Genomic DNA, 25467 nt, shown 5'->3' with positions numbered 1-25467 from the left:
TGTGAAAGGGAGGAATGATTGACAGACAGAAAGCGGAGTCCACTGAGGGGTTCTGTTATGAGGAGGTGACTCCCACACAGCAATAACCTCTCAGAGGTGAAACACAAACACATGTCAGCACGACAAATGCTGAATCAGGATGAGTATGTGTGTAATAAGAGTTTGAGAACAAAACACGGGGAGGGTGTGTGGAGGGGACACACTGCAGATCAGTCAGTGTTGCATTAATTCAGGCAAAGACACTGTTAAGTCTTTTATTCGCCTACTTCAAAATAAAGAAACTACAAAGAGGCCAAAGATCACATTTTAGAAACTTGTGAAACTTTTCTAAAGAAACAAAGCATCGCACAACACTTGCATTGTACAAAGGCCAAACTTATCTCCTAAGACAAACCAAAATGCATATACACTGTTTGAACGCACCATATATATAAAAAATGCCCCAACTGCTGTGTCAACATGTTATCAGTTGTTAATATACAGTTGATAAGAGGCTAATGGCATCCCACTATGACTTGGAAACTCTAGAAAGCTGACTGATGTCTGACTAAAGTGCAGACAAAACTACTTAAAAACAATTTCCAACTTACATCACTCATTTTCAACATCTTTTAGTTACAACTACGACTCAAGGTCGGTGCTGTAAAGTGAACTATAGTGACAAAAAAAGGAAACATGGCTGGTTTTTATGCTCTTTCATCAGTACTGTAAAAGCTCTGACACCCCTCCCCCTACCAGCACCACCACGACCAGCAGCACCACAACTACCGTCATTTATCCCTCTATTCAGATATTCCCTTCATTTCATTTTTCTGCCTGGACTGCCTTGTTTTTTTTAGTTTTTAGTTCCACTGGCAGGAGCAGTCCAGAGGTTCTTGAAAGTTGTACTCCACGATTGTGGCGTTGCGCGAGCAGTAGAGTGTGATGGAGCGGGTTTGTAGTCCACTCTCGCGGCAGCACTTACAGAACCGGGCGTGACTGTTGATGTTAAAGTTGAATATGGTGGCAGATGGACACTTCCCATCACAAGAATAGACCGTTACCTGTAAGAAGAGGGAGACGGGGTGATGAAAAGAGAAGGCACAACAAATAACTGCAGGTTTTTACGTTTGCATGCCTCTCCTCTCTCACCGGTGCATTGCTCCTGCAGTCATCTTTTCTAATGGTAGTCCGAATGGCCACACGTTTGCATGTTTTACCGTCCTCTTTACCTACACACGTTCACACAGAAGTAAGACGCATACACAGAGTGACACTCAGAAGTAACTCCAGACACACGGAAGCCTTCAGAGCAAAATCATACGAAACAAATTACTAACACAACAAAACCTTTCAACAGCAGAGAACATGAAAGTGCAAGTTCAAACATAGGCATAGAAATGCACACCCACATACACTGGTAAACATATGCTCACACACAAAAACACACTTTGATCATTTCACTGCAGAGACCTGCCACTCACACAATCTTGAAAGGCCTATTGCACAGGGCTCTTTGTTGCCCAGCAGCAGGAGCTTGCTTTGATTGACAGTTGGGTGATGGGGGGCACAGTTCTCACAGCAGAGATCTGGCTCTCCTATTGGCTGCTAACCTAACCTTACTTTTAAGCCAACCAAAGCTGGTCAAATTAATTCTGTGTAGTGCTGGAATGTATGAAAAGAGTAGGTGATCTCCAGCTTTTTCTTAATGGATGACTGTGTAATACTGGAGCTTTTTCTGTCTCACAACTTTGATTTGTCAAGTATTTTAAAGGGCATATTGTCTAATGGATGTTTTTGCACTGGAGATTTATGCGAGATTGAGTGTTATTCATGTTATACTGTGCTTTGCGGGTTAAACAGTGAGAGGAAGAAATTGAAAAGACAAGACACACCAAAATAGACTCCCACAGCACACATTCACACAAAGCTTGAAAGTGCAAATGAATGAGTCACTGTGTGTCAGGATGCCAAAGAATCACTGTAAGTGGGAACAGTACAAGGTGGTGGTACCTGTGTCACAGTTAGTACTACCAGTAGGTGTTACAGGATTAACGGTAAATGGTAAAACACCCACTCCAGAACCTGGGAGCATCGCCGGGACCGCAGCCATCCGGTTCAAAGAACGTCATGAGGACACACACAAGGTTACGCATGGTTCAGAAAACACAGTTCAGCGTCACACACAAACACACAGAGGACGGAATCAGTGCAGCTGGCATGCACGTGGATTGCCCTTCTTTTTTGGGTCACTCCGGGCAGTCAGCCAAGGAACTCAGCCATTTGACGAACTACAAAGAGAAGCTCAGCGGGGCAAACTCTAAACCCTGAAACATCTCGCATCCTCATTGGTAAAACGCTCACCGTGGAGCCACCCGATTGGCCAGTCTGCAAGGTCACTGCTAAAGCAGGCAAGCGGGCGAGGCTGCAGTGCCGAATCCCCAGAGAGACAAAATGTCACCACTGCATCTTTATTAAAGGTTTAATCCACACAACTTGGAAAAATATCAACTTACTTTGTAAAGCAGGCATGAAGAACAGCTCACAAGTTATCAACATGAAAGCACAAGGTCAGACAGTTATGTGTTGACTTAGCAATGACTACTAAACGCTGAGTGTAGTCATATTATATTATCGTTTTATTTCCTCAAGTTTTTCCACCAAATATTTCTTCTGCCTGAGCTGTTCTGGCTCCAGAATTATGTCAGCAGAAGATTTGGGGACAAAGTGGGAAAGCCAGGTATTGTGGGAAATGTAGTGAGAGGCCAACAACAGGCTTTATCTGCACCCTCTACAACAGGCCACACCCCCAACCATTCAGCCAAGAAGCCCATCCACTGCCAGGCAACAAGGCGCTCACCCCTCTGATTGACAGCTCAAAGCAGTATCAGAAGCGCCAAATAAATTTGGAGACTCACATGTCCTGCAGCAACCGTCCACATAGCTCTGAACGATGCCGCCATTCTGCAGGAAGAGAGCAGGAAGAGCACACAGAGTTAATGGGAAACACCATGTTAACACCTCCAAAGCATCCACACGAAGATAATGGGATATATTACTGCAAGTATAAGGCTCATGAAGGTTAACAATAAATGGTTTGACCTTGCAGTACAGTTAGATGTCCTGACCTGAAGACACTCTGTGTCATTGAATGGCGGGCAAACCACCCCAGAGGCAAGTATCACCACTCCCACTGCTGTTTCCATACAGTCGTAACGTGTGCAGTTCTCCACCCAGGAACTCCCTGCCTGCACACACAGCCAGAATCAGTGCGACTCAAGAAAGGGGAGCACTGCGCACACGTGGAAGTGGTTATTCTTACCGTGAAAAACTCTGCTGTCCCATTTTCGTCGGTGAAAGTACAGGATACATTTTTGCAGGAGCCGCAGCACACCTGAGGGTCTGTGGATGGTACATACACCTGGTGCTAAAAGATGAGGCGAATGAAGAAAAGAAGATAATTGGATGAGGCGGGGTGTAAAAGCTGTAGCTGAAGAGACAAAATCAGAAAAAAAACCTTCTCAAAATGACTGTGATCTGTCAAATGTTGTTAAATGTGTTGGATACATACTGGTCCACATTTTTGGGAGCAGTTGACTGATGAAATTTCCATGGCGTAGAAACCAGAGTCTGGATCTCTCTGATGCAGGCAGTGAACAGTATAACACAGCTCTCCTTCAAGGTACTGAACCAGAGACTGGCCTGGGCCCAGCACCGTCACCCCTTGGAACAGACACACCTCTGCCTTCTCTATACACATACACACATAAACACAGGGCAAATAATGATACTGTAAGTGACAAAGTTTTTTCATGGTAAATAGAAAGCTGCCTGGAAGCTGAGTAGTATAAAGCAGTGGAAGAAACAATATCTAAAGCACATCTATTGTCACACAAGTGTCAGGTATGTGTGAGCTGTCATGCATCGGTTACACGTACGGCACGTATGCTGAGGACAGCCACAGTCGTTGCTGCTGTCTGCAACCTCGACCAGCACCTCCCCCTGAGAGAAAACAGCGTGCTGACTTTACTGAATTTGCTCACTTTTTCTTCCTTCCAGTAAAAATCTGATTAGACAGTGACTTGCGATGTAGCTTTTTGCTGACTTACCACCTGGCAGATGGGGATAGAGCTGTCCTCACATTGGCATTCTGGGGGTGAAAGACAGAAAGTAAAGGAGATAGGTGGTTTATGCAGTTGTTACGCCTGCTATGCAGTGTATAACAGGCATAACAACTGCCAAGATTATTCCACTCATAAACTCAAAATATACCGGGAACAAATGGGATATATGTGTGTGTGTGTGTGTGTGTGTGTTTATGCGTGTGAATGAATTAATGTGAGGAGTTCAGAGCGTGTACCACAGTGGTGCTGTGGGCAGCAATGCCCAGGGACACTAGTTTGAACCAAAGAGAGACCAGGTGCACAGCTCACAGATGATTCGGGACACAGATTGACATCACACACTGCAACACATTTGAGAAAACAGAAATATGACTTTGAAGACACAAAAGCATACATACACACACACTCTCTCTCTCTCACACACACACATACTTACCACAGTGGTACTGAGGACAGCAGCTGTTGGTGGTGTTAAGATCCACAGCCAGAATTTCTCCATGTGAACACGTTGGAATGGGTTCAATGCATGACTCACACACTGCTCAGACAGAAACAACACATTCAGTATTGTTGCTGTAATTGACGGAGGTGTCAAAGATGGAAACATAGCAGATGGCCAAGCACACACCAAAGACTTGCAGTTTCAGTTTTAGACTGACCTGTGAGCCGCAATTAAAAAAAAAAACATACCACACAGGTAAGAGTAGCAGCAGGATTTTTCACCCCTGACCTCCACTAGGAACTGATCTTCCCTGCAGTTGGGGGCAGACACAGGAGGGCATGCCATGGGGTCACACTCTGAGAAAGACCAGTTACAGCAAAGTGTTCAGTGAAAGTTAATATTTCAGGCCAAATGTCACATTAAATAGAGAGTTTACAACATGTCTAAATATTTTGCAGGAAAGAGTGGAGAACCTAAAGTTTGTTTGTCTCACCACATCTGTATTCTGGGCAGCAGGACAGAGCGCTGTATCCAATCACGAGTCTGTTCCCGTTATCACAAGGCGGAGCTTCGCTGTCACAGATGGTCATGTTGCACTCTGACAAGTAGTGAAGGAGCCAGACAAGGGGAGGAAAGATCATTTCATGGGTCTCATACTCACTACAACGTTATGATTTTTTGGTCTGTGAAAGTAAAAGTATTTGAGGATGATGGTTAGCCAAAGAACTTGTCAGCAATACAGTATTACTACCAAGGGTGAGACTTAAAAAGCGAATGAAAGGAAGAACATAACCATCATTTCTAGAATGCAATCTCCAGACGTTTGTGTTTGGATCAGATGCTCTGCTTGGCAAGACAGACCTTCATTTTTAAACTCACCACAGATCTTCTTTGGGCAGCAGGCTCCTTCTTCAACCACATCCAGCACATACTCTCCCTCTCTCTCACACAATGGTGTCGGGACAGAGTTGCAGTCTGGCTCAACAGCCACCACAGAGCCATTCTCCATACATTTGTACAGGCAGCAGCTGCGAGCAGAGCCATTCCATACCTCACCAGGGGCCCGGGGGTTACCTTCATTATCTGTGCACACTGGATACATCAGAGCCAAGTAAAAATACTGACAAAATGGCTGTGTGACAGTCTAGGAGTGATATAAAGCACAGTCCAAAACTTACTCTCTGACAGTGCAGTTTTCATCACAAAGGCCTGTAATTACTCTGTCACTCACCGCAGCGATCCTCAGTTACACAGTAAGGGGAGTCAGCGCGGTGCAGGATGGTTCCACTGCGGCACACACACTCCTCTCTGATGAAAGAGCAGGTGGTCTCCTCATAGTACTCTCTGTTCAGACAGGTGCGGCTGGTGCAGGTGCTCACACATGGCTGATACTCCTTACCGGGGGGACACCGCAATGCTACAGGATGACAGGCATTTAGGAATGCATGAGCAAGTGAGAACATCTGCATACGTGTGTGTCACTTCTTTGCCTCCTTACGGCAGAAGTTGTGTCGTCTCCAGCTGATGCAGACTTGATGTGTGTAGCAGACCGCCACGTACGCCGCCAAAAAGTCACACTGGTGATCCTTGTAGTGCAGGTCCCCAGCCCACATGATGTCACAGAACTGCTCCGGAGTGACCTGCAAATACACAACCAAGCCAATCTCATGCAGGCCTGAACTAATGATCATTGATTAATCTGTTCTCAAAGCTGTTCTCAAGTATTGGCAAACTAACTAAACACATGGTTCACAATTAGGCTTGTGAAATGCTGTGTGAGCACTGCAGCTACCTTGCTGTGGCATGGCGTGAAGGCTCTCTGATGGAGCATAGAGAGACAGGTGGAGCAGTCCCCGGTGGTGCAGTTGTCTCCGACCCTGCGCGTGTGTTCAGTGTCATCGGTGGTGTGGACTCTCCAAGCCTGCAGGAAGAGCATCATGTCTCCCACCTCTCTGACCACTGTGCCATTGGGCAGCTTCAGGTCATCCTCTGGGTTCCCATCACAACAACCTGACATAACAGGCAGGAAGACGTTTAATGTACGTCTCTATGTGATTTATGTCGCTGCATTGACAGTGAGCAATATAAATGTGGAGTCAGATAATGTCTGTGCCTAATTAAACCAAATGGCTCTCAACATCTCAAATTGTCATATCCCATAATGAGTCGAGTCAAAGTGATGCTGCTGTTTAGACACTAAGCCTTAAGGTGCTGATAGCTGGCACTTAGATAAATGAGGCTGGTGCTGATGCAGTCAAAGCTGGTGTGTGTGTGTGTGTGTGTGTGTGTGTGTGTGTGTGTGTGTGTGTGTGTGTGTGTGGACCCACCACACAGGCCTCGAGTGGGCACAGATGCATTGTAAGTGGCGATGTACTGCAGCACCATGATGCCAGTACTGTGATACCATTGTATGCTGACCCCACCAGGTGTGTGGATCAGGTACATGCTGCCTGTGTCTTCCACATAAAGAGCATGACGGGAGAATGGAAGTCTAGCTGGTCTGTAGTTTACTGTCACCTGGACATAGATGGACACACAGGCACACAAGAATCACATTATTTGCATGCGGCAAGTTGAACTCTGGGTTGGTTATGTAAAGAGAATCACCTTGCGATCAAGTCGATTGATAATGATTCTGTAGGCGGAGGTAGTAATATTCAGCTTCTTAAAACAGAGACCAGACGTTCCACCTGTCGGGCTCTGTAGGGGAGTGAAATTAGAGAATGTAATGATACAAGACAATATATCTTGAATGATTATGAGCTTTTAGAGGGAACCAAGAGGAAGAGACAGTACTCACAGTTCGTCTGATGGAGTTTACACTCTACAAAGAAAACAAAGAATTTCACACACACAATAAACCTTTTCAGATTTCTTATGGTACAGTTCATATTTCATTATTTGTATGTTACCTGGCTGGTTGGACATTTCTCCACGGTGCCAATAATAGTCTCTCTGGGCAGGTTAACCAGGATATAGGATCCATTATCATACAAGGCCACATTGTTGCCATCAAAGGTAATAACTCGCAGGTCTGACATCACAGTGCAGCGACCTGGAAAAAGCAAACTGTATGAGTAAAATCAATCACAGATTATTGCGGCAAACAACTGTTTCTAATCATTAGCCCTGCCTATTACTGAATCATCAGGAAAATCAGATTTTTAACGTAACAACCACTCTTACAGGGGCACTGCCACTGTGGACAGCAGGGGTCTGTGTTGATGAGGATGGGCAGGCCCAGCAGACTGCACTGGGGTTGGGTGGTGTTGTAGCGACAGTGTAGAGAGGAGTTGTGAAGCAGCAGCTCTCCATTGAAACATATCAGCTCAGCACACTCATCGATACGATAGGAGTATGGAGGCTGTGGATACAAAGGCAAACCTTTCATTTCTCTTGCTTACATGTCACAGAACTCCATCGTAAGTCTTTTTGCATCAGTAAACACAAACATTTGCATTTCTATACATTTTTTCCCAGTGTCCCTATTCATCCATTACAAAGTGCCTACCTGTATATACAGATTGATTATGGATTCATATGCATAGCAACTATATTTAAAGCTACCAGGGTGCCCCAATACACACACCTTTATCTTCAAAGTGCTAGTGTGCATGTTTATGAACAGTGTGTTTGTGGCTGTGTATTGAACTTCAACTACACAAAGGACACTTACTGTGCAGGGAGTAGTGGGCAAGAGGAAAGGATGTGTGGTTGGTGCTTCCTCTGTCACAGGAGAGGTGGCAGGGCTTGTGATTATTTCGGTGGTATCCTGCTCAGTAGTGGGCTCGATGGTTGTAGGAAGCGATGCTTCTGTTGTCACAATGGGGGTGGTGGTCTCCGTGGTTGTGGTTGTATCCGCTGGTGTAGGTTGAGGAGTGGTCGTGGTTTCGGCGGTGGTTTCAGGGACAGAAGTGGTGGACGTGGGGGCAGTTGTGACAGTTGTGGTGGGTGGAGGCTGTGTGGAGGGGGAGGTTGGAGGAGGTGGAGTGGAAGTTACTGTGGATGTTGGAGATGGTGTTGATGGAGAGGTAACAGTGGTGGTGGTAGGAGCAGGGGGCGAGGTGGTGGAAGCAAGAGTGGTAGGAGAGGGAGCAGAAGAAGTTGTGGGGACTGTGCTAGCCTCGGTGGATACAATGGAGGGTACTGCTGTGGTGATCGTTGTTGTGACCCCCGAGGTTACCGTAGTTTGAGTGGGGGTCATTTCAGTCGTGCTGACAGTGGTTGTCTCTGGAGGGGTTGAAGGAGGGAGAGTGGTGGAAACAATAGTGGTGGGAGGAGCAGTCGTAGATGAAGATGTGGTGAGCAGAGTGACACGTTCAGCGGCTGGTGTTGTACTGGGAGTAGTGGGAGTGGTGGTGGCTGTTGTGGACCTGACAGTAGTGGAGGAGGTAGTCGTTGCTCTGGTGGTGGTCGTAGTGGCTGTAGTAGTAGCGGTGGTTGTGGTTGTAGGCCTTGTGGTAGTAGTAGTAGTGGTTGTAGTTGAAGTTGTTGGTGGTGCTGTAGTAGTTCTGTTGGCCCGTGTCACATACGCAAAAGGTGTTGGAGTTGGGGGAAGGGAAACACCTAGTGGTTGATTAAAAAATACACAAAGTAAATAATGTATGTGTGACTGTGGCCGTCACACATGAGAAAACCTATTCAGGTACCAAGGAGCGCCAAAGCACAACTTTTTAATGGCAGTTTAATCTCAAAACACTCATCCTTTGTACTCACAGTCCTCTGTGTAGACACATCTTCTAGTGACTTCATCCAGGACCATGTTCTTGGGACAACGTGGGAAGCAGCCCTCCACACTGCAAACACAGAAAAGATTTCAGCACCCGAGCTAAATATAGGTTATGTTGGTGGTAAAATTATTGCATTTAATGAACCAAACCCCTTACGGAGGCAGGAACTGGCAGCGTGCAGCATCTGGGTCACTGCACGTGTGGACACAGGGACTCGCACAGGCCTGGTAGCGCCACTCACACATCATACGGTAAGGTATCACAAAACTGCTCTCTGCCAGAGGAGAGGACACGCACCTGATTAGTTAGTTCATGTGTGTATGTAAGTGCATGTGTCTGTGTGTGGGTTGGGTACATGCATGTGTGTCTGACCCTCCAGTGTGAAGCTGCTGCTGCCTTTGAAGCCCTCTGAGGTGTCGTATCTCTGAGCTTGCGCAGCAGTGCGTGTCAGTGTCAGAAAGATTCCAGGTTGTCCAACGAGCTCAAACGAGGTGTGACCTGGCAGAAAAAGCCCCTGGTGCTGGATAAAGGTTGCCCTGCGACTAAAGTCTGCCCCTCGACTCCAGCGCTCCATCTGGAGACGGCTGCGCCCTGACACGACGAGGAAATTGTTTGGTCTCTCTGCCGACTCCAGTGATACCACAGGGACACCTGGGAAAAGAAGCCAATGGGGGTTAATTTACCACCCACAAAAAAGAGAGGGTAATTGTGTGAATGTGGAAGCTCACGTGATGTTCTGTCCTTCTGCAGGCCTGCTGTGATCATGAAGTTGAACAGCAGGCCCGGGGCAGGCAACTGTCCTGGTCTCTCTTTCACCAGAGGAAACACTGAGTTGCTGGTGCGATTTACTCCAAACATGGTGTCATTAGAAACTGCACTCACCAAAGAAAATGGACCATTGCCTAACTCTGTGAGGAAGTGAGAGAGAGAGAGAGAGAGAGAGAGAGAGGGGGGAAATTAATGTGGTGACAAGCCAGCAGGGATTCAGATTGTATAAGGTTTTGAAACGACAATCAACAAAATTGCTCTCTGAAAACAACGAACCCACACTCGTACGTACCTTGATTATAGTATTCACAATCATAGGCTGAAAGAGACGGAGAGAGAGTACAGACACTAAGAAGGATTTCAAGGTAATATGTAAGTGTGATGAAAAATAGCAGAATATTAGCTGATGTAAAGAGGTAAGCGGGGTCCCCTCCCTGACCAACACAGAGTAGATCAATTTACTATGAGCCTGTGTGTATTTGTCTGTGTGTGTGTGTGTGTGTGTGTGTGTGTGTGTACTCACGACAGACAGAGGGTGATCTCCAGCGTATTGTGACCCCCTGTTGACAGCATTTGTGTGCATATGCAGCAATGGACGTACAGAGACACTCGCAGTCCCCCCCACGGTTACAATTGCAAGTGTCTGTCAGGCAGTTCCTATAGAACCAGGCCACATCCACCTGGAGGGTCCACACACCATGTACACATGGTGACACACACATACACGTATATATACACACACTCAGACAAACATACACACACAATCATGAAGTGAACCAGGCCAAATCTCACTGGGGGAAACTAGAGGAGGTCTTGTTTAGAGGGTGAGTAGTTTTCAATAATTCAGACAGCAAAGGAGTGATGAGATATCAGGACAAAGAAATGTGGGTCAACCGCTGGTGCAGAGGAGATCAGATGAGCTCAATGACAGACAGACAAAATGCCTCAGCAAAGAGTTGGTTGGTTGAGGTTAACTTGGCCTCTGTGCTTCTGACACTGGCAGCTGCAATGTACATTTCACCCCAGCAAAACTCTATTTGGTATTATTGTCGTTTTAGATGTGAGAAGCACCAGTATTGATTAGGTAGTGTGCTGCATCCTGAGTGGAGGAACAGGCTTGTGATTAAATCCAGTCATGTTGCTAAAAGGTAGTCTGGAATAATGTAGACATTCTTCTGTTTTTCATATTGGTTATGAACAATCCAAAGATCCAAAATCTGTGTTAATAAATCCTGTCAAATGGGGGAAGTATGGAAATATCAACATGCTAGTCACTTCTCATGTCTGGACACAAGAGAAAAAACTTGGGTCCCCTAAGCATGACATTATAGGTTAAAGCTTCACCTTACTACTGCAACTCTATTTATTTGTGTGAAACTGTCTTTTATATTACATTGCTGACATGGCTGATGACTCTTATCCAAAGTAATTTACAAAGCATTCAAGTGCATTCACCCGTATGTAAACAGCCCAAGATTGCAGGAATCATGCAAGTTCATCAACTTCACCACATAAGATGAACTGTGTTTGAAACAATGACTCAAGCAAAGACACAAACTCAGGCAGAGTCAGAGCAGTGGGCTCTGCCACTCAGAATGATAACTGAAGTACAAGCTCTCGTTTTTCTCATGTCACTATAAACAGATGTATCAATATACACATACATAAGGTTACAGTAAGAACATGCATATGCTCTATATAAGCCATGTACATTTTGTTTTTGTGAATAAATAAAAGGGGTACAGAGGAAAAAGGCTAAGAAACACAACATCTGGGTTGACCAGATGTCTTGCATTTTAGCCATTCTTTAAGCAGAACATGACAAATTAGCACAGCTTGGTCTCTGGACTAAGTCATAAAAACTGAATGCAAATAAACAACAGGATTCACTTGCTGTATGTTACTTGAATGTTTTCTTGTGTATTGTGTTTGTTTCTCCCTGAGGAGTGACTAATGCTCAAATAGATGCCATCACAGCACTTACTTAAGAAGGGAAGTTATTTGCATGTCATTAAGTATGTCAAGTGAAGAGGGTGTCGCAGTCTTATGTTTGTCTTCACTGTTTTTGAGCTGGCCCCTGTTCATGTATATACATGGCTCCATCTGCTGGCCACATATGGAAATACCATACTGTGATAAAACATTTAGGTGTGAGTTTGTACGTGTGTCTGTGCATGTGTGTACCCTTGCATCTGGTGTGGTATTTAGTATTTGTCTCTGAGGAACAGTGTATTCGCTGGGATCAGTTAGGAGTTGTTCCCATAACCCCTCACCAACCCCTACTCCCCTGTTGCATGCAAGATAACCTTTCTATAGCGGCATTCACTCTGTATGGACATTTGTGTGTGTGGGTGTGTGCGTCAGTTCAATGACACTCACCACGTTGTGACAGGGTGCAAAGACATCGCTGTAGAGGAGAGCACACTCCCTCTTGGCATACGGCTGTCTGCCTAAGTCCCCTTCACATGGTCGCTCGACTACATAGTCACTTTCACACTGACACACACAAAAAACACACACACACAAAGAAGGTGATCAAGTGTCTGATTACTCTTAAATATCACAGTGGACTCGAGGGAGAGAAGCGCACATAAATTACAAGAGCGGAACAGATAGCTGGAGAGGAGCGAAAGTGAGTGAGTGGGAGATTGACAAAGACAGAAAGAGGACAGAGGGTAAAGGGAGAATTAATGGAGGAGAGGAGCTGACTCATACCTGTCCCAGGGCCCAGCTATCTCCAAAGGTCTGTGCATTATTGACTTCCATGTGACTGGAGGTGGTCATATCGTTCACTGTCACACTGTCAAAGTTTCCACATAGTCCACTGAGAAGGCCCTAATTGAAAAAAAAAAACAAAAAAAACAAAAACGTACAGATGTTTTTGGATTCCTTTCATATAGTATGTGTACATGTATATCTGAGGACGCAGACCTTCCACTGAGGGCCAGCTCTGATGTGTACAGTTGTCTTGCGGTCCCAGAGAATGGTCAGGTCCTGATTAGAGAAGTGGACCACAGTGTAGTAGCCTGCTTTCCAAAGCTCAAACTCTGACCCTCGACCTACAACAGTGGATGGGCTCTAAGGCAGGACAAAGCAGATCATTAGTTTCAGCAGGAATCGCTAAGTTTTTATTGATATATACAACTTTTCTATTTTTGAGAGGAACATGGGACACAGGTACAGAGCTTGAGTGGTAAAGAGAAAGCGTGACTGTGTGTGGATAGTCCATACAGGGTTGCCAGAGTTGTCGGTGAAGTAGATCTTGGTAAGTCCCACGTGAATGACCAGTATTTTCATGCACACAATGCCGCTCTCATAGCAGTCCTTGTTTTGGGCAACAATGGACACCTCGGTTTCTCCTGCACTCTGGTGAGAGGGGAAGACAAAATATTACTCCCATGTGGGAAGGCTGCCTTGCCAGTTCATCTCATCTCTGTCATATAAACACAACACAATGTTTCTGTTTGTTTGTTCACCATTTCCGATAGCCACAGCAGCAACATCTGACAGCCAAATGGCTTTCAAGCTTAGAATTTGAGTCTACCTGTTGACAAAACACTGTCATTCTAGATACATGACAGGTGACAAGAAGAGGAAGCAACTCTAGGCTATTAAGACACAGCTCTGACCTGCCTCCCTATTCTTTTCAGGTCTGCACGGTAGCCGTCGGTCTGTTGGGTCTGGATTGGAATGTCTGTTCTGCTAATTCTAATTCTATATCCCTGGGAGCGCAGGAGCCCTGGGGTTTGAAGTGAACACTGGTCTCTTTGTGTTGCTACAGCTTTGCACAACGTCTGCTAGCATTACCACAGCACAAACCCACCGGCACACACGCACAAACACACACACACACACACCTTAATCTGCTCTAATTAAAAAACACTCTCTCTTCCAAGATTAGAAATGAGCTTGGATCTTCTTTCCCAGATCCCAATCAGTCTTGGCCAGGACATGCGGAGGATGCTCCTTCATCTCTCACACACACTTCTCTGACACAGTCATGCACAAGCACTCTAAGACACCACCTGACAGGCATTTCAGTGCCCACACTGAATCCATGAATTTGTCAAGTCAAGTACGTCATTGTATTTGCACAGTTGAAATGTACACATCAGAAAGTCCTTAAAGGCACCCACACACACACAGACTACTCACTTTAAGCAGGTAGACCTGACAGTCAGAGTGGTAGTCATACTCAAGGCCATCGAAGGTGTGGTAGTGTCTATCGCTGTAGACAGTACACACAGCTGGACATGGCGAGTAGCTGCAGTTAAAGTAGCCACGATGACACACACTGAGGAGACGGACAGGTCGATGCACATGAGAACAGTAAAGAGAAAAGGAGGTGGGTGGGAGGTGGGACAATAGTACTGTTTTATGCCACACATGGAAACTCATCATACTTTTTGTTTTTATTATTAATTTTTGTTAGAAAGCAGTTCTAATCCTACATGAAAAATTGCACCTACTAAATGCGGTGAAGCATTCATTTGTAAATAATGTATCCCTGCTCGTTCTCGTGCTTCTCGCTCTATGTGAAAACACAAATGGACACTACAGTAAAGATGTTTACCATTTGTAGCACGGTGTTTCCACAGTTTCTCCAGGCAGGTATTCAAGGCCCAGCCAGGCACAGGGGCAGTTCTCTGGGTAGTAACACTCGCCATGGTGCAGCACCAGCCTTCACAGAAAAGAAATGACTCGAGTAGGAGGTACAGAACATGCAAACACATGAGTTCAAATGCATATTGCAGATAGTAATTTTAAACTGGTGGTTTGTCCATCAGCCATTACAGTATGGAAATCCACTTGCACAGACTTGATTTTGCTAATCATTTCAATTACCACTTTGATTCCTAATGTTGTTACATCATTGTACAGTAAGTTTGGCAAAGACAAGAAATTTTAATGAAGCACTGATCTCAAGCATTCTTTACAGCAGGGGTCGGGAGTCCTTTTCCTGTCAAGGGCCATTTCAATTTTTATAACATCCTTTGAGGGCTATACTTAATTCTTGAACACATATATCACGCTAGCCTCTAAAGCAAAGGCTGAAACTGCTTCTCTTTGGTGAGCAACTGGTTGTCCCAAACACAGATACAATCTTGTCTAGCTTTGAGCTTGCGGTTGCTTTGCAGCTCAGTGATTTAGTGTTGTAGGTTGTCAAGCACATCAGTTGTTTTCCACATTAAACGACGTAGCAAACATGTTCAGTTCCTCGTTTTTGTTTTTTGTTTTTTTTTTTACTTTTCATATCATGAAACCTCTCATCAAAGTTTTGCAGAGTGGGGAAATACACAGTGTTACCTCTTTCCAGTAGCACTTGCCACAGCTTTAATTTCACATCAAATGGTTTCACACTTGAAAGCAGAGAGCTGAGGAGCTTGCTGGAGCTTGAGATTCAGCTCTGAGAGGTACTTGGTAATGTCCACCATGAAGGCCAAATCAACACAACCACTTGCTATCACTGAGTTTGACAATCTGTTTTCCCTTCATCTCCATGAATTCTCTGAGACAAACTGGCACTTTGGAACAATCTTACTTTGTCCTGTGGGAATAGCGCCACAGCTGCAACAAGGCACTCCTCCAGAAGTTCTCCCTCTGAATGAGCTTCTTAGTTATTCGGTCACTTGCTACAAAACTTGTCTGTATAACACTTTTGCATTTATGAATTGTCTCTCGGGCCGAATCAAACGGTCTCACCCATATAGCTCAGGGGCCAGATGTTCCCCACCCCTGCATTATGAAACTGAACATAGATTGGACTCGAAAAATTACTTTTATGGTATTTTAAAAACACATGTGCATAAAAGGTTAAGGTTATTTTACCCTGGAGGGCAGCCACAGCCAGGGATGCATGGTGCGCTGGGAGGGCAGGTGAGGTTCAACATCAGGTTACGGCAGGTCGGTGCACAGCCCACGCCTCCCCTCTGCTCCGTGCAGCTATGGTACACTTTCCCTTCTGGACACTCCCCGACCTCCACACTGTCTGGCTCTACAATTCACGCACGCACATGCACGTACGCACACACAAACACACACACACACTCAAGAAAATCAATGCCCCTGTCGCCTTAAAAATCAACTGCAACAGCCAGTCATGGGAAACAAGCTACAACCACAGACATAAGGCTCTTGATTTCAGCAAGAGGGACACGGCCTGAAACGGCACTTTGTTGTTGGAACGAACGAGAGTAGGAATTGAAGGGAGGGGGGAGTGCAGAGAGGTTACCTTTTTCCTCTGGCACACACTCCATCTTCCCATTTCTGCACAGGCTGATGGAGGAGACAGGAAGGGAGAGAAAAAGGAGTGAGTGTTTGGGAAAGAGAGTAATGTTATCAAACACAAGGTTAGTTTAAGTGCTCCACGTCTCATTTGACAATCGCTCAAGCTTTTATTGCTTTCTCAAATGTATCAGACAGTGTCTGTAAGGATGTCACACTGTGTGCAGTGAGGAGAGCAGCCAAAATGAGTTTTCACTTTTAAATACAGGTCAAGGCCAGGTGTGACTCACCAAGGGCCAGAGGCGCTGAAGGTCACCTCCCCTGGCTGTGACACACCACCCATGGAGTAACAGTGACACTGAGACCTGAGGAGAAAGCACGAGATTATTTTTATTACATTAACTAATGATGATGCTCTCTGTGTTGTGTGCGTGTGCGTGTGTGTGTGTGTGTGTGTGTGTGTTGCTGCCAAATATCAACTGATGATCATTGTCAGGATGACATATGAGGTGGTGAAATCTTACAGTTGCACACAGCGCTGCCGTACATCATCATAGTAACTGCCGTCTGGACAGCCGCACCCCTCGGCACAGTCATCAGGGTTACAAGTCTCCATGCTAGACAGAGCACGACAGGACCGCCCGCAAGACGACACACATGAGCTGTACAGCATGCCTCCAAGACACACTACTCCTGTGTACATATACACACAAAGTAACACACATTTTTTTATACTGCACACCTATATGTTTTTACTCTACATGTGCACTGTATGATCCAAAGACTTCATGGCCAGTTTTTTAATCGGTTACCCCTTTGGGTCACACATTTAAAAGCATTTTAACACAGCAGACAACAATAAAAGCAACCCAGAAGCCAAACACTCACCACATTCAGAGACTTGTGATCTGAAATCAATGTTGACTCCGTGTTTGGAGCAGAGGTAGGAGTAGTGAGCTAGCGCCGTGCACAAACAGCTGCTCCCACAACGACAGGCCTGGTAGCGGCACTGTTGCTGGTAGATGTTTGGACTGATGTAGCCATGACATGGGGCAAACACAGTCCCCACAAGCACCTCACACTGGGATGCATAGAATACTAGAACACATAAACACACAAGCCTGTTAAACACATTTGAAATTGCAGTCTGAACAAACACAGATACCCTGCAATGAAAACCTGTACAACTCACAGTGCCAACCAGGAACCAGTACTATTTAGAATGTCAGGATATGCAGTGAGGTCTATAGAGTTGCTGGCACTTAAGCACATGAAGTTTATAATCCTTACGCGAGGCACTTTGTAGCTTGATCTCAAACCACCCCTACCATTTTCCTATACTTAATTAAGGTGAAAATAGCAAGTAGATCCTGAATATTTTTGAAGAGATGGAGCCATTTTTACCATTGTGCTGGTTCATCTCACATGGGTCTACGATGGGCAGGTTGACTGGAGCGACACAAGCAGATGAAACCTTCCAAGCGTTGGCATGAAGCTGAGGAGTGCCTTCTATCATACCTGCAGGAGACCTACACACACACACATGGTCAAGAAAAGTGACACTTTACATTGATCTACAAGTGGGAAGTACTTGCTCACAGGAAGTCATCTCGTAGATTTCCGTTGAAAGTCCCACAAAGGCCCAGAGTCTGTCCACGCCACTGGCTATCCAGCTGCAGGTAGACCCGCCCCCCTCGCCCATCATAATACAGCCTCAGACCAATCCCTGCCTTCAGCAGTGTAAACACAGACGTCAGCTTCCGCACATCCACTGCATCTGTATACCCAGAAACAAACATCAAGAAGGTACGTGAAATTATTAGTCTTATCACAGAACAAAGAGGAATTATTTTAGCGTGATCTGTCTGCATTTGAGATATAATATAAACCTGTAGTGTATTAAAGGGCTTTTGTGATTCCTACCTTCAACATAGGGCAGGACAGGTGCTGGGTTGACACCAATTATCACCTCCCCCTCCCTGGTCAAAGTGATCTGACGACTCACATCTTCATCCAACACCACTGTCACGGACTGAATACACACCTGCTGCTGCAGACACACAGACCATACACAAGGGTCGATTACATCAATGTAGAAGGAATATGCAGGGTTTGCTGAGTGTGTGTGTTGTGTGTACGCAAGTAATTATGCACGCTACCTCTGCGCAGGTAGTGTACTGCAGTGTGACGGTGAATCTGCTGCTGCTGCGGCTCTTTGCCAGGACATACTGGCATGCTCCCGGCTGGAGAAACATCCTACCGTCAAATGTCGTCACAAACACGTCACCTACCACTGAACACTCCGCTAAGAAGAGACAAGAGGTACAGTAATTAATCTGAACAAACAGTTTCCCCCTTCAGTAAATTGCTGTTCTGAGAGCGTAAGCTCACCTGTGCAGTTGGTCTCAGTGCAGTTCCACACTCCTCCCATGCACATGCTAAAAAACAGAACACACAGTAGGTAAACAGTACATCGGCAAATGCTCATCAGTGATTACATGTCCACACTCACCAAACACTGCATCCTTGTTGAAGCACGTGTCCTTGTACATATGATGTACCATGGTAAACACATGGACACTGAGAAACAGCAATACATGTTCCATTTTGTAGGATAAGACCTGTGGGAAATAGGATTGCAAAGCTTAGAGTAAGTTTACAGGTCAGTCACTGAACAGAATTCAATAGAAAACAGGAAGATAATTACATACCATCAGGGCAGTAGCAGCCATCCAGACAATGTAGGTTGGTTCCCAGGCACTCTTTCTCAAATGTACAGGTGGGTGGACAGCAACTAATGCAGTCTCTATAGACAAAACTCTCCTCACAGCCATCATCTACACAAAAACACACACACACACACTTGAGTTTCACACAAAGGCGGAATACAGAGCATGAGCGTGGAATAAACGCTGACATAATATAAATGCACCGGACTGGAGGGCCATGAACTAACCATTTTCCACTGAGAATGTGGAGCTGCAGTGGTAACTTACTGCAAGAAGGGAAGCTGTCTCTCCACTCCCTTACTGGATATCCAACATGTGAGCAGGCTCGAGTGTACTCAACCAAGGCTCGACAAAACGTCTCCTCATCATCAGATCTGAAAAAAGAAAGAAAGAAAGAAAAAAAAACAAAAAAACGGTTTTCTCTGTATCTGAGCTTATGCTTGTGATAGCACAGAGATAAGAGGGTTAAAAAGTTAAAGGTATCAATAATCATTGCAAGCGTTTTGACTTACCCACAGAGGTCAGACACACAGCTGGCCACAAAGGGATTTGGATCAATGTTTTCATGACAGGACAGAAAGGGGAAGAAGAGAAGTGCACTGCATTTCTCTATGGCATCCTGTACACATTCACAATAAATACAGTATGGAATGAATATAATGTGCATAATATAATAACACCAAGGTACTGCAAAACCACAAACACTGCAGCAGTCATTGAACACAATATAACATAACATATAACACATTGCACTGTCTATGTTCAACTTGAGGGGATGCAAAGATAATACTGAGCATTTTTCCATCGTTCTTACATCCATGTCTGACTCAGACTGGCAGGGTCCATTGAAGTCGAGATCTACTGAGGGACAGGCTCTCTCGTGTGGCAGGTCCACTGCCCAGCTGTTAGCAAACAGTGCAGGCTCATCTGTCCGAATGCCTACAACATGCAGCCAACACAAACACAGTGTGTATGCACACCCAGTGCACAAGCCACGTGAAACAGATGCACAGTTTAGCACATACACAGGGTAAAGATACTGCACAGTACCATTCAGACATGTGCACAGTCATTTCTGTCATCAAACACATTTACATGAAAGAGAAATCTGATGAGAATGAAATCGGGAATGAAGAGGAGGTCTAAAACAGAGGAAGATTAGAACTGTGTGTCCATAGCAGCTTTATAGCCAGAGCCTTTCCACTTGTTTACTCTCTCTCTCTCTGAGCTCATCCTCTGTACTGGACAGCTCTCTGCTCAAACAAGAAGGGAACCGCAGTTCATATTACTGGTTATCTGAGGAAGGACTTGCTCCTTCCAGCCATTCAAACCCCAAACTATCAGTTCTCTCCTATCCTTCCACTCTGGTTTCTATAATTGGTCAGAATCAGTGTTGAGTGTATAATAGTAATAATTGAGGTGAGTGGGTGCTGAGAGAAGGGATAAGAGGATGAGGGGCCGGTCAGGCCGGTCTTACCACGGGTAGTGGTGAGGTCATCGCCAGCCAAGTGATTGAAGTTCCCACACAGGCCACAGGGGGCACCCTGGTGTTCCTCGCTCATCTTCAGGTAGACACCCGAACCTCCATCCCAGGCCAGAGAAAAGCCAAACACACTCTTCACCAGCAGGTAATCAGCCAGCCGCTCAATAAACACACCACCAACAGTCTGAGGCAGATTTAACCTGACAATGCAGAGACAGGCACATCAACAGAGTGAGTGCATTATTACAATGCAAAACATAATATTATGAATTTACAGTGATGGGGTGAGGATGCGGCGGTGAGTGATTACAGTTACAGTTTTATATTGAGATGTTTTTACTGAAGACATAAAAACTCACCTGTCTTTTTTCTCTCTACATCTTTGCAGACACATACACACAAACATACACAAACACACCTGCGGCCTCCCTGGTGGACCTGATATCCAGAGATGTGGATTTCCTCCTCATTTGGGAAGAACAGACTGAGAGCTCTTGGGCATGAATACACACTCCCGTCACACACTCTGCTGTTGTGGACCTAAGAAGACAAGAAAAATGATGGAAGAGAATAAAAAAAGGGTCAAAGAAGGGGAAAGCACGGAAATTTGCAATCCCAATTCCAAAAAAGTGTTAAATGTAAATCCTGAAGATGTAAATCTTTAGACAGGTCACAAACATAAAACTAAAAGGCCAAATGTGTTTTCAAAAGTTTTTAGAAAGCACTGGAGGTCTACTGCATAGATGAATGGGCCATATCAGGGTTCGGCTAAACAGGAAATACTTGTTGGTCAAACAGATTTACGGTCAGTTGTGGTCTTTTCATGGGATTTTTAGGCAATAAAAAATATAGAAATATCACTAAAATTTAAATTAGGTTAGTAAAAATCAGATAAATAAGGGTTAAACAGTTCAGTGGCTAATCTCGATCTGTATGCGCTTACCCACACTGTGTACTGTGGTGTAGCTGAGTGGCAGTCCTGGGCCAGAATGTAAGAGCAGGTTCCAGGGAAGTAGAAGTAGATTCCATCAAATGTCTCGTAGTGGTGCTGACCCCATGACCGGCAGATGCCGTCTCTATCCTGGCCCTGGTTATGAACTGATGAAAAAAATGGACAATTCTTCAGACAAGTTCTTATAATGATGGAGTGGATCAGTTTCATGTGGTGACACAAATTAATTTCAGCAGAAATTGACACTTTACTGAACTGAGAGGTCAAGTCATACGTTCTATCTCTTTTACCATCTTTAAATCTTTCATCATCTTTTATTTCATTGAACTTATCAGTGGAAAATGAATACCTGAATTTTCTAAAAAGCCCTTTGTTAAAGGAATTCCCCACAGCTGGCTATGCCAAGATGCTGCCCAAGACCCTACCCACAATCTGAGGGGGGTGGGACCTGGTGACAGTGAGTCATATGTAATTTTATCAGTGAGCGGCTTGTCATGCTAATGGTAATCTGAAATGGTAACTCTCATAGATGAAGATGTTTCAGTTAACAAAACTTGCCAGTATCATTAAATATTTTCAGAACATGTGACCTGTGGCATCAGCTCTGTTACCCTGATCTTCAAAATATGCATTACAGCTTGATGATTTATATTGACTTAAGCTTCTATATGATTTTTTTTTTTGAGAAATCTTGTTCTGGCCCACTTTCATGCTATCTTTGTTTACTTGATGCTGATAAAATGCGTATTCTTTATCTTGTTGTAACGAGTCTATTTCAGAATTTCATTTCAAGCCTCATTTCAGTTACAGGTCCCTCAGGAACTATACTGTTTCCAACATATGTGTCAACACTAAATTAGCTCTTCAAAATGAAAACTTCTTTACAATAATTATGACCTCAGATCTCCTGATACACTGTATAAGGAGTCTGTTCAGAATATAGAAACCAGAAACTCCATCACTCAGCCCTTACCCTATTACCTTAGTGGAAGTGATTCTATATCTGCTGCTGTAAGGAGTAAATTTTGTGTGTGTGTGTGTGTGTGTGTGTGTGTGTGTGTGTGTGTGTGTGCATGGGGATGAATTGATTGGATGATGCTGGATTTGTATTAAAAAAAACAAAAGGGAGATAGAGAAAGAAAGACAGAGATCTGGGTCAATCTGATAATTAATATTGGAGTTTGTGCATGAATTCTAATTAATGTTTGTTGAATGATTGGAAAGTCTGATGCCCACACACACACAGTCACACACACACACTCAGGTGTAACGGAGTGTGTAACTGTAGACTGTGATTAAAAAGTTCTACGCATGCTAACGAGGTAGTCTGATGCATACCAGGAATGGTGCTTGTCAATCAACAATAAGGTCGTCATGTGAATGAGATTCCGATGAATCTGAGCTGACACCAAAGGAAGACATGTAGGTGTGTGTCTGTGTGTCTGTGTGTGTGTGTATTACTCACTGATCTGGCAGCGGTCTCCCAGTGCCTGGAACTGAGCACAGTCACACACACCGCCCTCTTGACACCAGCCACCATTAAGGCAGCCGCAATATTCTGGGAAAGATGCGAACAAACTCAAATTCACTTAGCCCAGTTTGTATAAGTAATAATGGTGTCAAGCTTCTGTAAATGCATTTAGAGTCGCCTCAAAAGTACTGTATTTACCTGAAGAGGCATCTCTGGCTGTGTAGTTGTGTAAAATGCTGCGTGACAGAGTACCCTCCGACAGCAGTGGTCTGTATGTCTTGGAAAAAAAACAAACAACACTTAGAGAAGTTCCCTAAGTAATTCTCAAGCTTTGACATCATCGGTGACACTGTGCTGTGCTGTCGGTGTATCTGCTGCTACAAGCTGAAAGTTGCGTCAGGCTGAGTGGGAGAAAGTGTATGTGTTGGTGAGTGTGTCTCATTCTTTACAAAGACAGCTTTGTGCCCGTTAGCGTGTTGTGCGCATGTGGGTGCCCTGACCTCCTCTGGTTCTCTTAGGTGTAGTGTACCAACCTCCTCCCCGAGGAGATCCCGTTTCCTCCGAAGTGCATTAGCTCTTCTGCACACACACAAACATGCACATTAGTGGGAAGAAACAGTCAGAGGGGAGACTTAAGTGCACTTTACACCACTTGAATTCAGACTCCAAACTATTCTTTACTGAACCCTCAGACACACACACACACACACACACACACACACACACACACACACACACACACAAGTGCACAAACACACACACTCATGCTGTATGCTGTCTCTGTCACACACTCTAGTGACAGAAACAGAAAGTGCAAATGTAATCATCAATGTCATCCAGTAAAACTGCATGAGAATTACCTTAGAAAATCCTAGATTATTTTTTGTTTATATAATATTACTTGCCATATTCTGGCCTCACTGTTAATGACAGAGAATCATGTGTTCAGTGTCTTCCTTTCACTTACCTCTGTAGTCTTCCCTCTGCCACTGAAAGTCGGCTCTGAGCTCCTAAGCACAATAAATATTCATTTGTCAAAATAGGTATCGGTTTTTTCTCTACTGTAAAATCACCGTTATAATGTAGCTAATGATAGATAAGTCCAATCAGACACATTTCAGTAATTCACACCTGCCATTTGTAATGACACAACAATATGAAAGGGCTGGAGGGGAGAGCGGTTTTATACAATGTATGCTTTATGATATTTACAAAAGTAAATTGTCTTTGACAGATGATATACACAGAAAGAAAGGTTAGTCCAATAATAATGATAAAGAATAATAATCTCCACTTGCCATGGCAGATCTATTAATCTCCACCTCCACCTCCATTTTTTAAATGTGGCTCACATTAATATCATATACATACAGTAATAAACTTTATCACATGACTATTCTAACATTTTGGGGAAGTGATGTAAAACTGTCACACTCACCCTCAAGTAACAGCAAGTGGGAGACTGAAAACGACATAAGAAGAAATCGTTTCACTGTCCACTGTAAGTTCATCTCAGAGTCCGAAAGGAGGTCTCGCCGAAACGTTAACGGTGCATTTCAATGGTCCCGGGAGGATGGATTTCGGATGTTTGGTTGTACCGGGACGATGCCTGGTCGTACCTGTAAAACCTATCTGGTGGCGACAGCCCTCCTGAGCGGATGACGAGTTGCCTACACCTGTGTGGGCAGGTAAGCCTGTACTGTTCTCTGCCACTGCAGCATTCTCAGCCAGCTATTCGCCTCTGTCGTCTGAGTGTATGAGCCAGCAGGTCTGTGGCTCCATCCCGGAGGTTTTCACCTCTTAAGTTACCGGTAAACTTGTAGCTGACAAATCCCACCTGGGTGGGACGCTTTAGTCGCACACATGAGCGAACTGAGCTAAACAGAGGGCACGGGAGTTAGCTCCACACAGTCAACTGCACTCGTGATAACGTTGAAGTTGGCAGAAACCTTACGATTTTAAAGGTTCTTGGGACACTGTCCAGAAATACTTCACTTTAAAATATAGCAGAAAAATAAGCTGGTGTTAGAACTTATTGTAATTAAAGCATATGAATTTTACAGCCACAGCCAACGTCACAGAATTGCCATTACTCGGGCCAGCTAACTACACAGCGTTGAAGTTTGGCGACTGACGTTACGTTACGTTAATGCTAACGTGCCATATCTGTGAAAAAGGTGAAGCTAATGCTAACTGAGCTAAGCTGTTTTAAGTTAAATTGGAAACAAACTATTCCGTAATCGAAAACCGAGTGAAATAGACATCTATATATACTGAAGATTAATGTCACAGATATTGTAGAAGACTGGTAGCCTCCAGAGTTCATAGTTTTGTATGTGATATCGCTGGAGCTATTGCTTTTCAGTGTCATACTGACAGCAACTGTTAGCAGTTAGCTATTCAGTTAATGCTAGTTAGCTACTGTGTTAGCTGGTTAGCTGTTGTAGTGATAGCTTACGTCAATATTTGTGCAGTTAGGAATTTGCGTTAGTTCAAACAATATAACTTTACGGTTAATAACCAACATTACTTTCCAGATAATGGTTAAATTTTTAAGTTCTTGT

At 44.5% G+C, this 25467-nt stretch overlaps 1 protein-coding gene across 1 annotated transcript; it reads right to left on the bottom strand.

Annotated features, from left to right (window-relative positions):
* Positions 1-352: 352 nt before the first annotated feature.
* Positions 353-24414, bottom strand: otogl (otogelin-like). The gene is made up of 57 exons (XM_076733450.1): positions 24342-24414; positions 23871-23913; positions 23404-23482; positions 23102-23180; positions 22898-22990; positions 21424-21578; positions 20899-21020; positions 20475-20680; positions 19812-19936; positions 19510-19616; positions 19265-19371; positions 18980-19105; positions 18781-18889; positions 18660-18706; positions 18428-18573; positions 18192-18318; positions 17868-18045; positions 17673-17797; positions 17157-17366; positions 16793-16961; positions 16559-16633; positions 16276-16319; positions 15873-16038; positions 14617-14724; positions 14199-14337; positions 13275-13409; positions 12975-13121; positions 12759-12878; positions 12423-12539; positions 10567-10723; positions 10336-10362; positions 10004-10183; positions 9648-9926; positions 9432-9549; positions 9262-9341; positions 8222-9111; positions 7732-7909; positions 7458-7600; positions 7346-7369; positions 7153-7245; positions 6873-7062; positions 6338-6555; positions 6044-6185; positions 5777-5962; positions 5425-5637; positions 5039-5143; positions 4794-4901; positions 4540-4641; positions 4340-4444; positions 4089-4129; positions 3918-3981; positions 3551-3729; positions 3302-3406; positions 3108-3227; positions 2898-2943; positions 1132-1211; positions 353-1043 (listed from the first exon to the last, which is right to left on the bottom strand). The coding sequence occupies exons 1-57, from the start codon at positions 24412-24414 to the stop codon at positions 843-845; spliced, it is 7851 nt and encodes a 2616-aa protein (XP_076589565.1). The 3' UTR covers positions 353-842.
* Positions 24415-25467: the final 1053 nt, after the last annotated feature.

The sequence above is a fragment of the Chaetodon auriga genome, chromosome 6 (assembly GCF_051107435.1).
Source record: "Chaetodon auriga isolate fChaAug3 chromosome 6, fChaAug3.hap1, whole genome shotgun sequence".
Classification (NCBI taxonomy): Eukaryota; Metazoa; Chordata; class Actinopteri; order Chaetodontiformes; family Chaetodontidae; genus Chaetodon; species Chaetodon auriga.
This window is presented reverse-complemented; position numbering and strand designations above follow the sequence as displayed.